Genomic DNA, 14,013 nt, shown 5'->3' on the forward strand with positions numbered 1-14,013 from the left:
TATTTTTAAATAATGGGACTGTGCTCAGAGGTTTGCACTCAATGAAAAAATTGGCCATATGGATGATAATGGAGAAGAAATCTGTAGTTACCAGCATAGCACCAATGGGCTGATTAAGTGGACAGAAAATTGGGGTAATGTAGTGATTAGAGCAATGCTTTACTGTAGTACCAGCAATCTGGTACTGCCTGTAAGGAGTTTGTACGTTCTTCCGTGACCTAGTGGGTTTTGTCTGTGAGCTCCAGTTTCCTCCCACACTCCAAAGATGTACAGGTTCATAGGTTAATTGGTTATTGTGAATTATCCTGTGATTAGGCTAGAATTAAATCGGGGGATTGCTGGGTGTCATGGCTCGAAGGGCTGGAAGGGTCTATTCTGCGCCTTGTCTTAATAAGATCATAAGATATAGGAGCAGAAGTAGGCCATTCGGCCCATCACATCTGCTCTGCCATTCATTCATGGGCTGATCCATTTCTTCCAGTCATCCCCACTCCCCTCCTTTCTCTCCATACCCTTTGATGCCCTGGTTAATCAAGAACCTATCTATCTCCACTTTAACCTATCTATCTCTGCTTTAAATGCATCCAATGACTTGGGCTCCACAGCTGCTCATAGCAACAAATTCCACAGATTTAGCACCCTCTGAATAAAGTAATTTCTCTGCTTCTCAGTTCTAAATGGATGTCCTTCAATCCCGAAGTTGTGCCCTCGTGTCCATGGGAAATAACTTTGCCATATCTAATCTGTTCAATAAATAAAAAGTTTAAAAATTTAAGAAGTGGCAAATGGAATTTAGTCTGGGGAAGAGTGACGTGATGTGTTTGGGGAGGACACACAAGGCAAAAGAATGCATAATGAATAGCAGGATGCTGAGAAGTGTAGAAGACCAGAAATTATCTGCCAGCTTGTATTTCACTTCCCCTAAACTTCTATTCTGGCTTCTTCCCCCTTCTTTTCTAGTCTTGATGAAGGGTTTCAGTCTGAAATGTTGACTGTTTATTACCCTCTTTAGTTGCTGCCAGCATTTTATGCGTGTTGCTCAAGAAAAATTGATGCATGTTTACAGGTTCCTGAATCAGACAGTAAGTAGGTTAAAATTGGCTGTTGTATACTTTCCTTAATTCTTTCTTTAGTTTTCCTCATGCTGTAAAAAAAGGCAACGGCCATGGCTGGAGAACTACATTCAGATTTAGTCATCATGTAATTGCATCAGATAGGATTAAAAGGGATTTCTCACCTTTGTTGCAAAGGACAGAAAATGTTAATTGTTAGTAAAGGATTGTCCCTGTTATGGGGTTATGCTATACTTGAGGGTAGATTCTGTTAATAGGAAAGACATGTTGCCTTTAGTAGAGTGGTTCACAGTTAGAATAACAGAAAAGGTTTACAAGAATGCTGCCAGAACTTGAGGAACTGAGTTATAAGGAGAGGTTGGACAGGCTAGGACTTAGTTTCTTAGAATATAAGACTGAGAGGTGAGCTTATAGAGCAGCATAGACAAGGTGAATATACTCAGTCTTTTCCTCAGAGTTGGCATATCAAGAACTAGAGGGCATAGGTTTAAAGCGAGAGGGAAAAGATTTAAGAACTTGACGGTGAAATTTTTTACATAAAGGATTGTATCTGTGGAATCAGCTGCCAGAAGAAGTGTTTGAGGCAGGTACAATAATAACTTTAAAAAGACAAATGGATAGATGGATGGGAAAGGTTTAATACGCTTTGAGCCAAATGCTGACAAATGGATTTAAAGATTAACAAGTAGCTTTATTTGTCATCTGTAATGTATCACTTAAATTAGGACTAACCTGGATGGAGCATCTTGGTTGGCATAGACCAGTTGGACTCAAGAGCCTATTTCTGTGCTGTATGACTTTATGACTCTAATTTAGGTGCATGAATTAAAGATATTTAATAAATGAATGAGGGAGCGGCCGATAAATTTTTCATCATCAACTGAGGGAGTCTGGAATTTTCTATCTTAAAAAGGTGATTGAGACAGAAAACATCAAAGAGCACTTAGATCAGAAGTTCCCAACTTTTTTAATGCCACGGACCCCTAACATTAACCAAGAGGTTCATGAATCCCAGGTTGGGAACTCCCGACTTAGAGGATACGTGATGTGGTGTAACCTACAAAGTTACAAACAGCACGATCATATCAAAAAATAGAATAGAGTCATTTCGATACTGCACAGAAACAGGCTCTTCAGCTCCCCAACAATGTATCAAGTATCAAGCACATTTTCACAGTAATCGTACCATGACCCATTTCATTTTCCCCACATTTCTCATATGACCTCTTGGATTCTACTAGTCATCCATATACTTGGGGGAATTTGTGGTGAACAAATAACCCATTATCCTGTACATCTTTGTAGGAGGAAACTGGAGCAATGAGGCAGCATCTCTACCAGATGTGCTACTGTGGCTGTAGATAAACTTGGCTGAACTTAAACTGTTCAAGGCAATTGGGGACAATGAATGCTGCCATTAACAACTAATCTGCATTTTGTGAATGAATAAATAAAAAAAAACACTGACTTTCCTTTGACAGTCCAGATGTGATGGGTGAAATGGCCTCCTTCTTAACAATGAATTTCAATGATCGTGTATGTCATCTACAAAATGCACAATAGCAATTTTTTAAGCTTCCTTGGAAAGCCAGCAATCTCTACTACATGGAACAATAAAAGCAGCAATTGCAAGAATGCAACACCACCTGTAAGATAGCCTGCAGGTCATTAACATCTCCTAAATTAAAATTATATCTGTAAGCCACTGTGTCAAGATTCTGCAGACACCCTCTTTACAGCATTCTGGTGGGACTTCTATTGTTAGCAGGTTAAGGAGCTCCCTTGCATCCATCTCCAAGGTACTTAGGAATGACCACAGAGACTTAAAGGATAGAGGAAGACCATTCAGCACATATGTTCATGCCAGTTGGTAAAGGATATTTGGGTATTCCCTCAATTAATCGTGGCATATCGTATACATATTAATAAACTTTTTAAACTGATGGAACATTCTGGACATGCTGTGTTGGTGCCAAAATGTGTGGTAATACCTGAGGGCTGTCTGCAGCCCATCCTTGGTTGTGTTGATTGTTAACACAAATGACACATTTCACTATAAGTTTCTATATACATGTGCTAAGTAAATATGAATCTAATTTCTGTCTGTGCCATCTTTCAGCAGACTCTGACCCTATCATTCTTCAGTGGAAAACAGATTTTTGATTTCCTCCTTAAATGAAATCAGTCCTCCTATTTCATTGTGTCCAAAGCTCTTATGATTTTATATAACCCTATTTAAAGCTAGTCTCTTTCAATCCAGAGAAAATAACCCATTTTCAATCAATTAGAAAGATTTAGGTGTCCTCCTCAGCATTGGTTCAGTGGAGATGAACTGGTAGTCAGCTCTCAGGATAATATTATTTGTGATCATGATGTCTTGTGACTGAAATTATCCAACTTTGGATAATTTTATAACTTTGGATAAAGGGTAATGCTACACCCTTAAATTTGGTGACCAGAACTATACTCTGTAACTCAACTGTGGTCTAATTAGTGGAAAAAAAAGGAGTAGACAGGACTGCTCAAGAAAAAGAATTGACCAATAACTTGCAGTCCGGTATTCAATTTAGGATTTGCAAGAACGACTTACCTCCAGACCCCATTGTAGCTCTGATTCAAAGTTAATCAAAATAGGTAATTTTTAGAGGTGAAACAAGAATGGTGATCCTTGGAATCAAGGAACCATTTGACTGAGTAGAATCCAAGAATAAAGTGAATGAAATCAAGAGGGGAATTCTGCAGTGGTTAATCACATTTTCTAGCACTTGGTTTGTCATGGCATTTTAAGTCCCTATCTAAGTACTTAAATATTGTAAGAGCACTTGCCTCTGCCAACCCCTCAGTAAGTGAATTCCAGTTTTCTCAAGCATCCTCCAAAATTTCTCACTGCTTACCTGTAACCTATACATTCTTGGCTAGTTGCTTGACTGGTGACAGCAAATTTGCTAGCAGGTTTGTAGAATAGCAGTGCAACCATCATAAATAATAGCATCCTTGGAGAGGAGAGTCAGTTCTCTCTCCTCTGAGCCACTGGCCCTATCTTAGAGGGACACCTCAATCATCTTAATATCTGTAGGCAAATGGGCTGCTGGAAAACTGTGGGATCCTCAAAGCCTCTTTAAGCATTGTACCAGTCCACCCCAGTTTACAAGTGCCCAACTTACATTCACCGCTACATATGAACAAGCATTTGGGAAACCAGTGGATGGATTTCCTGACTGCTTCAAGGCTGCTGGCACCTTCTAATGTATGGTCCATGGCTGTCAATTTTTAAGGTTGCAAATGGTTCACAAGAATGGAACCCTATCACAACCTGGAGAGGACATGTATCTGGAATCATTACAGCAGTAAATAAAAGTTCAGGCTTGTGTAACATAAGTTTCATATTCTAGTTGTTGACCTCTTCCATGGTTAAAATTCCTCCATCAATGCAGCCTTCAGTCATGTCCATATGCAGCAAAAATAGGGGCTTCTAATGTGGATAGGGTGAGGATACTTCATCTGTCCCTGGGCGTAAATTACTGGTAAAATCAGGAGGATTTTTATTAATGCTTATACTAGTTTCAAAATCAAAACTACAGTTCTCTGGATTCATCTTTGATTTGACTTATAAGGAAGTACAATGATGAGTATTTAAGCATTATTGTCTTCAGATGACAGGGACAAAATGTAAGTCATGAAAATTCCTTCTTCTAATAAACAGATTGGAGTTCAAACAGCTGAGCTCAACAGACTTACTGAAAAATTAACAAATTTGCAGCATGAAGTTTGCAAGCTAAGGAACATTGGTGATGTACAGCAAGAACAGTTGAATGAAGCTGGAAAGTCAATTCAGGAATTTGAAAGTGAACGGAAAATGCTCATGGAGGAGGTTAGTGGAGGGCAAAGTGAGCCTCCCAAATTTAAATACTGAGTGTAATGGTGATTTTAACCAGTTATTCATAAAATATTTTATAATATGCAAGTCTTTCTATGAAAAATCACTGGAAATAATTGACTATACCTTCTAATTTTTGTCACAGCTTATATATTTTATGTACTTTACTATCCTACCGGCCGCCTGTGGCTATCAAGTTCCATATAAAGCTCGTCCTTCAAAAGCTCCCTTAGATGGACATCATTTAGTTGGGAACCTTGTCTATTGAAGTCATTTGCCTATTGAACACAGCAAAATGGTGGGCAAGCCTAAATTGACATAAAAGTGCACACACTATCAACAGAAGTCTCTGGGAAACATTTGGAGGAACTGATCTTCCTTTTTCTAACCAAAATGCTAAATAGAGCTTGGAAATGATGCCAACTGAATCCACAATGTAATTGTTTTAATTATAGAATTCTATATAGATTTATCAATTTGGTAAAGTCTATGTGTTTTAATTATAGATCCAAACCAAGGAAATGAAAATAGTTCAGTTGCACAAAGATTTAGATGTCTCAAAGCAATCTTACACTGATGACTTAGAACGATGGTCACAGAAAAACACTTTGCTGCAAAATTCTTTGGATTCAACTATCACTGAATTACAGGATACTCGTAGCAAAGTGCAAGAATACAAAACAATTGGAATAAACCTCAAAGAAGACTTGAAGAAGCAAAAGCTTCTTCAACAGGAAACTGCAAAATTAGTAAGTATTGTAAAATGGACCTTTGATTAAATCTTTCTTCATTTACATTTTTAAAAATTATGTATGAAGCTCAGTCTATGTGGAAAATACTCTTCTACGTATTTTCATTCTTGCATATATAAGTAAGCATTGACAAATATATTTAAGCAAATTAGGTGGACTGACGGTTCAGTTGGTGAATTTTAATAATTGGCATCATTTGTTTAATTTCATAAGCGTGAAGTGAAAAGCCGTTTCTGGAAGGTAAGATAGAACATCAGTGAAGCTGGTTCTTGGCAATTTTCCATGTATGCGTAGTTGTTTTTATAAGCAATTACTACCTCATCAAATATTGCTGCAAAACTGATATCAGGTTTATTTAAATTAATTTTCTACAAAGGAGCATCTAATATTGCTGTAATGTTTAAATAAAAAGTTGGCACATATTTAAAGTTGCAGTTGCTGAGGTCATTTAATATAATTTATGTCTTTTGATTTTGGAGTTAATCTGCAGGAACTGAATTGAAAAGGTGTGGAAAGCATGCTCTGGGATTGTGATACCAATTAACCTGTGCTCAGTGCCAGGTGCATAGAAAAATTGTGCTTTCTTCCTTGTTATTACAATTTAATGTCCAGAAAGCTCTTGACTGGCTTTTGCTATATGTATCCACTGGATCCAGTTTTATGAATTTCTATCACCGTTTGTATTTGACCAATGTATACTTAAATGGAGATCCATAATATTTGCACTCAGTCGTGGGGATAATTCTGAATTGTTTGGGTATTTGATGGAAGCCATAGCAGAGCATAAATGAGAGATGGCTGATTATCAAGCTGGCCCCTTACTATTGCATAAGATTTTTGCTTGAAAATCCAATATGGGTGCATTCAAGCATACTAAACAACTTTGCACTCAATGTCAGTAAGACCAAAGAGCTGATTGTGGACTTAAGAAAGGGTAGAATGAAGGATCACAAGCCAATTCTCATAGAGGGATCAGAAATGGAGAGAATGAGCAATTTCAAGTTCCTGGGTGTCAAGATTTCTGAGAATCTAACCTGGTCCCAACAACTATGAAGAAGGCAAGACAGTGACTGTATTTTATTTGGAGTTTGAGGAGATTAGGTTTGTCACCTAAAACAGTCGAAGACCTCTACAGCTGTATTGTGGAGAGCATTCTGACTGGCTGCATCACTGTCTGAGATAAGGGAAGAGAGGTGGCTGATATACAGGATCGAAAGAAGCTACAGAAAGTTGTAAATTTAGTCAACTCCATCTTGAGTACTAGTCTCCATAGTATCCAAGACATTTTCAAGGAGCAATGTCTCAGAAAGGCCTTGTGCATCATTAAGGACCCCCATTAGCCAGTACTTCACTTTTATTATTTTATTATTATTATAGAAATATATATTTACTGTAATTGGTTTACTCATTTTTTTCCCTATATTATCATGTATTGCATTGTACTGCTGCTGCTAAGTTAATAAATTTCACGATATATGCCGATGATATTAAACCTGATTCTGATTCTGATATGGATGTTCTTATTGTTGGTGAATCCCTATTGATTTGCTGACTGCCACCGTGTATCTCAGAAGAGATAACTTCCCTCTCTGCATATAGATATCCTCTGTCAGTTCCAGATTATAATGCAATGTATACTGTGACTCCAAAATCACCTTTGTCTACACTGACTTAATGCTAACAAACATACTGAGGGTCATGGTTACTTACTACTAAACATTTGTAGGAACAATTGTGGGAGATCTTGGCCATCAAATCCAAGCAAAGCTCCTCTGGTGACGCAGACATCGCACAGCTCTATGCATGCAAAAATTTCTCTAAAGTGGGAATTGAGGATGCCTTGCATCCACTCTATGATTCTGCATTAAGAGGTGGTTAACGAAGCCAATGTGGGAACAGCAGGCTCTTTCACTAATGTGGCAGCAGGTAGTTGATGGAGCAAGTGGCTGGGTTATTTTTTTGAGGTGGTGCTCTACTTCTGCCAATTACACAGTGCTTCTGTCTGCTTCCTGTGCGATGCTCGAAGTTCTCAATGCCATCCTGAATGCTCCCTTTGCATTAGGACTGGTCATGGGCTAGAGATTCCCGTGAATCAGTAGGAACATTTTATGTTTTTCTCTGTCTACCTTGTGAACTTGTTCCATGATAGGGCTCACAATGGAGTGTTGGCTTTGGCTGCCATCCATTTGAAATTTAAAGTGGTTTGTCCACCCTAATCGAGCCATCTTAGAGTATTGATAGCCTCACTGCTAAGGTTGTTGGCCTGGGAGAGGATGCTGATGTCAGTTTCCTCTTCCTCTGCTGAACTTGGAAGTTATACCTATTTGGTTTAAAATATTCTTATAACAGGTTGCCTTGCTATCTGAGATCCTTACAGCTTCTCTCTTAGGCTTAAAGGAATGAACAACAATTTCACATTTATACCAGCAAATACATAATAGGCAAAAGTATAATTTGAGAACATGTTATCAACTCTTTCCAAAGCACTTTCCATACTGCATGGTGAAAATTACCCCGATGTTGCAATTAAGAATCACAGTTTTCTCCCACTGAATTCCAAATCAAATATTAACCAAACTAGAAACCTTTCTAAATCCCTTTGAATTAGACAAGAAGTTCTTAATGTTGTTTGACCAAAGTTTAACATCTTATATTAACTGGATTGCTAAGGCCCAACGTGACACCACACTATCCAATTTGCTAAGCAATGTCAAATGTGTCAAAGTTGAGTTTATTGTCATCTTCACAATACATGTATACACAGTTGCATCAGAAAAACTTACTTGCAGTAGCGACATAGCACATCACATCTTCTTCTTGGAAGTCCGTTGGGAACAATGATGACATCAGTGACATCTCTCATGAGAGTGAGACTTGAACTGGGAAGCGTATCAGATAAGCAGCATTGACAAGAAAGTAATTAATTAAGCACTAGTTATGAGCTAGAAGGCAATTTGAACAATAAAAATGAATTATAGTGCAAAGTGATCAAAGTGGTCATAGTGTTTCTATACTGAGGTAGTGATTAATATTGTGCTGATTGGTTCAAGCTGTACCTGAGCCTGGTGGTCTGGTATTTCAGGCTTTTCTACCTCCTGCTAGATGATAGCTGTAAGAAGAATGCATGGCCCAGATGTTAGGCATCTTGATGACAACTGTTGCCTTTTTAAGACAGCACCTATGTAGATATTACCAATGGTGTGAGGGATGTGACTATGATGCATTGGGGTGAATCCACTACTCTCTCATTTTTATGTTAAATCATAAACAAAACTGGGAAGAAATCTGACTTATTGCACCATAAAAAGCAGAGCTATGCTGCAGTTTCCTAGTTTGCATTTTATAATGATTTGACATTATTCTTTACACAAATTATTTCTGGAGAATACAGATGACCCACATGTTGTAGGAGAGATTGGGTGTCTAGAAAAAATAGGTGTGTCCTGATTTTCTGTAAAGCATAGCCACATTATGTGCACAAGTATCAAAATATGTCTTTATGTACTTATTTTTCTGAACAATTCCGTAAGAGTAAATTTTGATTCTATATCCCAGATCTTTTGGTAATAATTTGTGAATTTTATGAAGGAAAAATGTATACAAACTGTTTTAATGCATGAGACTGCCTGTACACCCATTAATATGTCAATTTCTGAAAAGCTAAACAGCCTGTCACAAGACAAGGAAAATTGCAACTGCCTTTTAACAAAGTAAGCTAATTGTTTCATAGGTTGAAAAGCATGAAGATACCATTAAAAAACAGAAATCTGAGGATATGCATTTAAGAAAGCAGATTGAACTTCTAAAAAATCAAGTTACAGAAAGTCACAATCAGGCATTGACTTCTGAATCCACTGCAGATCTATACAAACAGAAATATCAGACAAGCACTGATAGGATACATCACCTGGAGAATCATGTGCAGAACCTTAAAGAACAATCAAATCATCAGGTAGGTGTTATGTTTGACTCATCTGTTTGTTTCTAAGTTGCATAACTACTCGGTTTCAAATCCTTGTCTTCCAATCCATCAGCTGCATAGTCAATCCCACCATTTCCAGTACCCCCAATGTAATGCTATCAGCACATATCTCTCCATGCTTCCTCTGTCAGCATTATGAAGGATCTGTGGTGCAATACTGTACATTAACTTATTCTCCTATCACTATTACACATCTTTCCCTTACCATGCAAATGCTGGAGATGCAACATTCTCCTTTTACCTCCTTCTTTTCTCATTCTTTGCAAACTGATGCACCATCAATAACTCACTCTGAGACGTAAGGCGAGATATCGGTTTTTATTGACTGGAAGAACGAACAAGCAGTGAGTGACCACCATACTACATCCTGGAGACTGAGAGGCCGGGCTCAGGCCTTGATCGCCTTTATACAGGTGTCTGTGGGAGGAGCCACAGGAGCAGTCAGCAGGGGGCGTGTCCAGACAGGTATATGTAGTTCACCACACAAACCCAAATGTACTCTTGAGATGAAATTGTGATATACTTGCATTTCCTTCGCCATACTTTCCTGCATTCATTGCTAACAATTCAACCTGTTCTGTAATGGGGAAAACCCTCTTTTCAGTCTAAAATCATGACTGAACTTCTGATCGTGCACCCCTATAATTCTCCTTCAATTCCTACTTTGACTTACTCTGTTCAGTCTCTTCAGTCTCCTACACTGCTCCAATGAAGCTCAATCTGAGCTTAGGGTCATGTTTCAACCATGTATTTTGCAGTGTTTTTTAGATTCAACAATGAGTTCAACACTTTCAGATAAAGGTTCGTTCCTTGTGGTTATATCTCTTCTAATTCAATCTTTTTTTTAATTCCATTATCAATCTCTTTTATCTTGTCTCAGTGTGTCTTTTAACCTAGTGTAATTCCTCACTGCCTTAGAAACAATTTGACACAACGTATTATTTTTTTCTTATAGGAACTACAGTATATGCAGTTAAATTATTCTGTTTTCACTGATGGTAAAAGAATCTGAAGTACTTATTTACTGCTCTACCTTCTACCATAGAATATCAATGCAAAATGTGGCTGGACTTAGTGTGATATCAATTAAGCTGTTTCTTAAGATCACATTACTCATCATGCCCCAGAGGCATAATAGAAATTAGTCGTAATTAGACTTTACAAATTAATGATAAATGTCACTCACAAGGCTACTTAAGTTATATGTACTGGATGTGTTTTCCTTTGAGCATAAAGTTTAAAAACAGTTAATTATTTTCTGGTCAATAAACTGACTAGAGTACACCAGTTGTCCTGAGTAGGTTTTATTGACAGTTTTAATTATTTAAAATCAATTAACCAAATGTTGGATTAGAGTCTGCTTTTATTCCCTCCATATTATATCAACTCTATTTGCTTCTATATTCCTTCTTGTTACTCCATGTCATTTGGCTACCTTCATATAAAAATTTATTTATCTCTGTCTTTATGACTGTGATCAACTTAACCTCCTTAGCACTTTGGATGGTTGATTCCAAAGATTCAAAGAGTCAGTCATGGAATCATTCATCACAGAAATGGACCCTTTGACTCACTAAGTCCCTGCCATCTTTTTTGCCCATCCACACTAATCCTATTTGCTGTATTAGCAGCGTATTATTTAATGCTTTGCCTGTTTAAATACCTTGGAAGTGAGACATGCTATCTCTTTCCACCACTTCCTTTGGCAGCATGTTCTAACTATCAGCCACTCTTTGTGTAAAAAAAAAACTTCCCCTTCAAGTTCCTTTTGTAAAGCCCTGGTTCATTTTTTTTTACTGTTATGCTGTTCTGGATTTGGTTTTTGTGCTGTTCTCTGCAAGCTGCTTGTTTGGGTTACCATTGAAGATAGGAGATAGGAGAATTGTGTGTCATCCAAATAGGATAGCCAAATTATGGGGAGGTTTCTCTGGTGAGGGACATTAAGGTTAGGCTTGGGGCATTTGTTAAGAAGAGGAAGAGAGAAGCTGCCGGAGAGAAGAGGTCATAGATTCGACCCAGAGCAGGGCCATGATTCGATGAAGCCCGGGGTGAGATCGAAGGAGGATCAACGAAGGGGAAGCCGTGAGCTCCAACTTGTGCACATTAGACTGCTTCATTAAAATGGGCCCTTTTCTTTTTTTTTTGTTCTTTCTTTACTAACCCTTTGGTCAAATTAAGAATTATAAAGCTAAATCGTTTAATTGTAGTGTACTGCCTGTTATTTCGTGGCACTTATTTGTAATGAATCACGCAGCATCCACACAAACAGGGGTTTTGGGTTGGGCTTGCACCTCAAACTCACGTGTTTGGCAGGGCCAGTGCTTGTCTTCCCTAGACTTGCGCAGCTGACAGAACCAGTGTTTCACTTTCAAAACTCCTTCTCACTTCAAACTGATGCCCTTTTGAGTTTGACATCCCTACCAAAGAAAATAGATTTTGACTCTTCCCTGTGCTTCTCATAATTTTATATACTTCTGTCATCTTCCCTCTCTTGAATTAGGGAAAAGAAATTACTCCTCATCTCTCCCCGAAATGACATATCTATTATTTTCAAACTGTGACCCATGCTTTGAGCTGATTCTTTAGTGGGGTTTCTTTACAGTGTTTATTGTATTCTGCTATTGTTGTTTAGCACCCATTTAACTTCACCAGGATAAGACAGTGATGCTCCCTGTAGCTCTCACTGCTCTCCATATTAAACCAAGACTGGCCTCTTTGTTAAATTGGCAGAGTAAAAGGTAAGTTATGGATAAGAGTTTATAATTTATAGGAGAATTTTTTTTGCTGATAGCCCAGATCCAGATAGATGAGCTTCTGGTTATTTTGTATATCTAAACTATTTAGAAGCATTGTAGTTTTTTTAAATCCTTTTTTGAAATTTGCATATCAATGGCAAGTCCAACATTTATTGCCAATTGCTAATTATCCTTGAGCCATTTTCTTGTAACTTTGTCGTCTGTCTGGTGTGTAGTAATTTCCACGATTTACAACCAGGGATTATGAAGTAACAGTGATATATTTCCACTTTGCAATTGTGTATGATTTGGAAGAAGACACTGTTGGTGGTAGTGTTTCTACGCACCTAGTATTTTTACCTTTCCTAGTGGTAGGAAGCATTGTTGGTGTAGCTGGTCAAGTTATTGTAGAGCAATTTATAGATATATATGTTACTGCCATTGTGTGGTCATGTTAGAGAAAAGGGATGTTTACAGTGGGGCAGCAGATGCCAATTAAAGAAGCACCTTATCATGGATGATGTCACATTGATCATCTGTTGTTGGAGTTGAACTTATGTGGGCAAGTGAAGATTATTCCATGGCACTCTGAACTCATGCTTTGTTAATAGTAGGTTATCCAGCTGTAAGCTGTTCAATGCAGGTTTCCCAACTTCTTATTCATTTCTGACCTGTATTTATGTGGCTTGTTAAGATTCTGGTCAGTGCTGATCCCCAAAATGTTGAAAATGGGGATGTGGCAATGGTAAAGGAATTGTGTGTCAGGAGTAAGGGTTTGGACTGTCTATTTTTTTATATGGTCGTTATATATGTGACTAAACTCTCCCACATTGTAGATGGTTACAGGTTGGCACTTATGTGGCATATGGCTTACTTTCAAACTATCAGACTCTAGTTAAGTATTGTGTATGTCTTGCAATATTTCAAATGTTTCAAAGGTACATTTAATGTCAGAGAAATGTATACAATATATATCCTGAAATTCTTTTTCTTCGCACCCATCCAGGAAAACAGAAGAGTGCCCCAAAGAATAAATGACAGTTAAATGTTAGAACCCCAAAGTCCTCCCACAATTCCCCCGTCATTGCAGCAAAGCAATGATCCCCCCTTCCCCCCGCAACAAAAGTATCTGCACCTCCTCCCCCCAACGAGCACTCAAGCGTGCAGCAAGCATCAATAAAGACACAGACTTGCAGTGCCCTAAAGACTACTTGTTCACCCAGTAATTCAGCTCTCTCTCTTTCTCTGTCTGTAATAAGGGAAAAAGATGTGTCTCTGTTTCACAGTAAGAGGGGGGACAACAAACATGTAACATTTTATTCAGAGGTGTAGTGTTTCTGAGCTAGTCTTGAAATTCATCGCCAAAAGTAAAGTGTTTACCATTACAATTCTTAATACATCCTTCAATTGTTGTTAAGTGGGGTATTATTGATTCTTCTGCTGAAGACCCAAGGTGTTAACTGACAGATGCCAACTACATTGTTACATATAACATGGAGACCTAGCTGGAAACAAGTGACAGATTCTATTCTCAGAAGGGAATTAGTGAATCAGACATGTTTGGTTCCCACTATTACCTTCTCAATTGGCCCAG

General features: G+C 38.1%; 1 protein-coding gene across 17 annotated transcripts in view; it reads left to right on the forward strand.

The window, feature by feature from the left end:
• The window catches only part of LOC132401241 (interaptin-like), a 617,788-nt gene that overhangs the window by 317,191 nt on the left and 286,584 nt on the right, over positions 1–14,013 (forward strand). For all 17 annotated transcript variants that reach the window (XM_059983244.1, XM_059983267.1, XM_059983373.1 and 14 more), the window contains 3 exons: positions 4,777–4,944; positions 5,457–5,699; positions 9,433–9,654. In XM_059983244.1, the coding sequence (XP_059839227.1) occupies positions 4,777–4,944; positions 5,457–5,699; positions 9,433–9,654 (633 nt within the window). The remainder of the gene's footprint in view (positions 1–4,776; positions 4,945–5,456; positions 5,700–9,432; positions 9,655–14,013) is intronic.

The sequence above is a fragment of the Hypanus sabinus genome, chromosome 1, assembly GCF_030144855.1.
Source record: "Hypanus sabinus isolate sHypSab1 chromosome 1, sHypSab1.hap1, whole genome shotgun sequence".
Taxonomy (NCBI): Eukaryota; Metazoa; Chordata; class Chondrichthyes; order Myliobatiformes; family Dasyatidae; genus Hypanus; species Hypanus sabinus.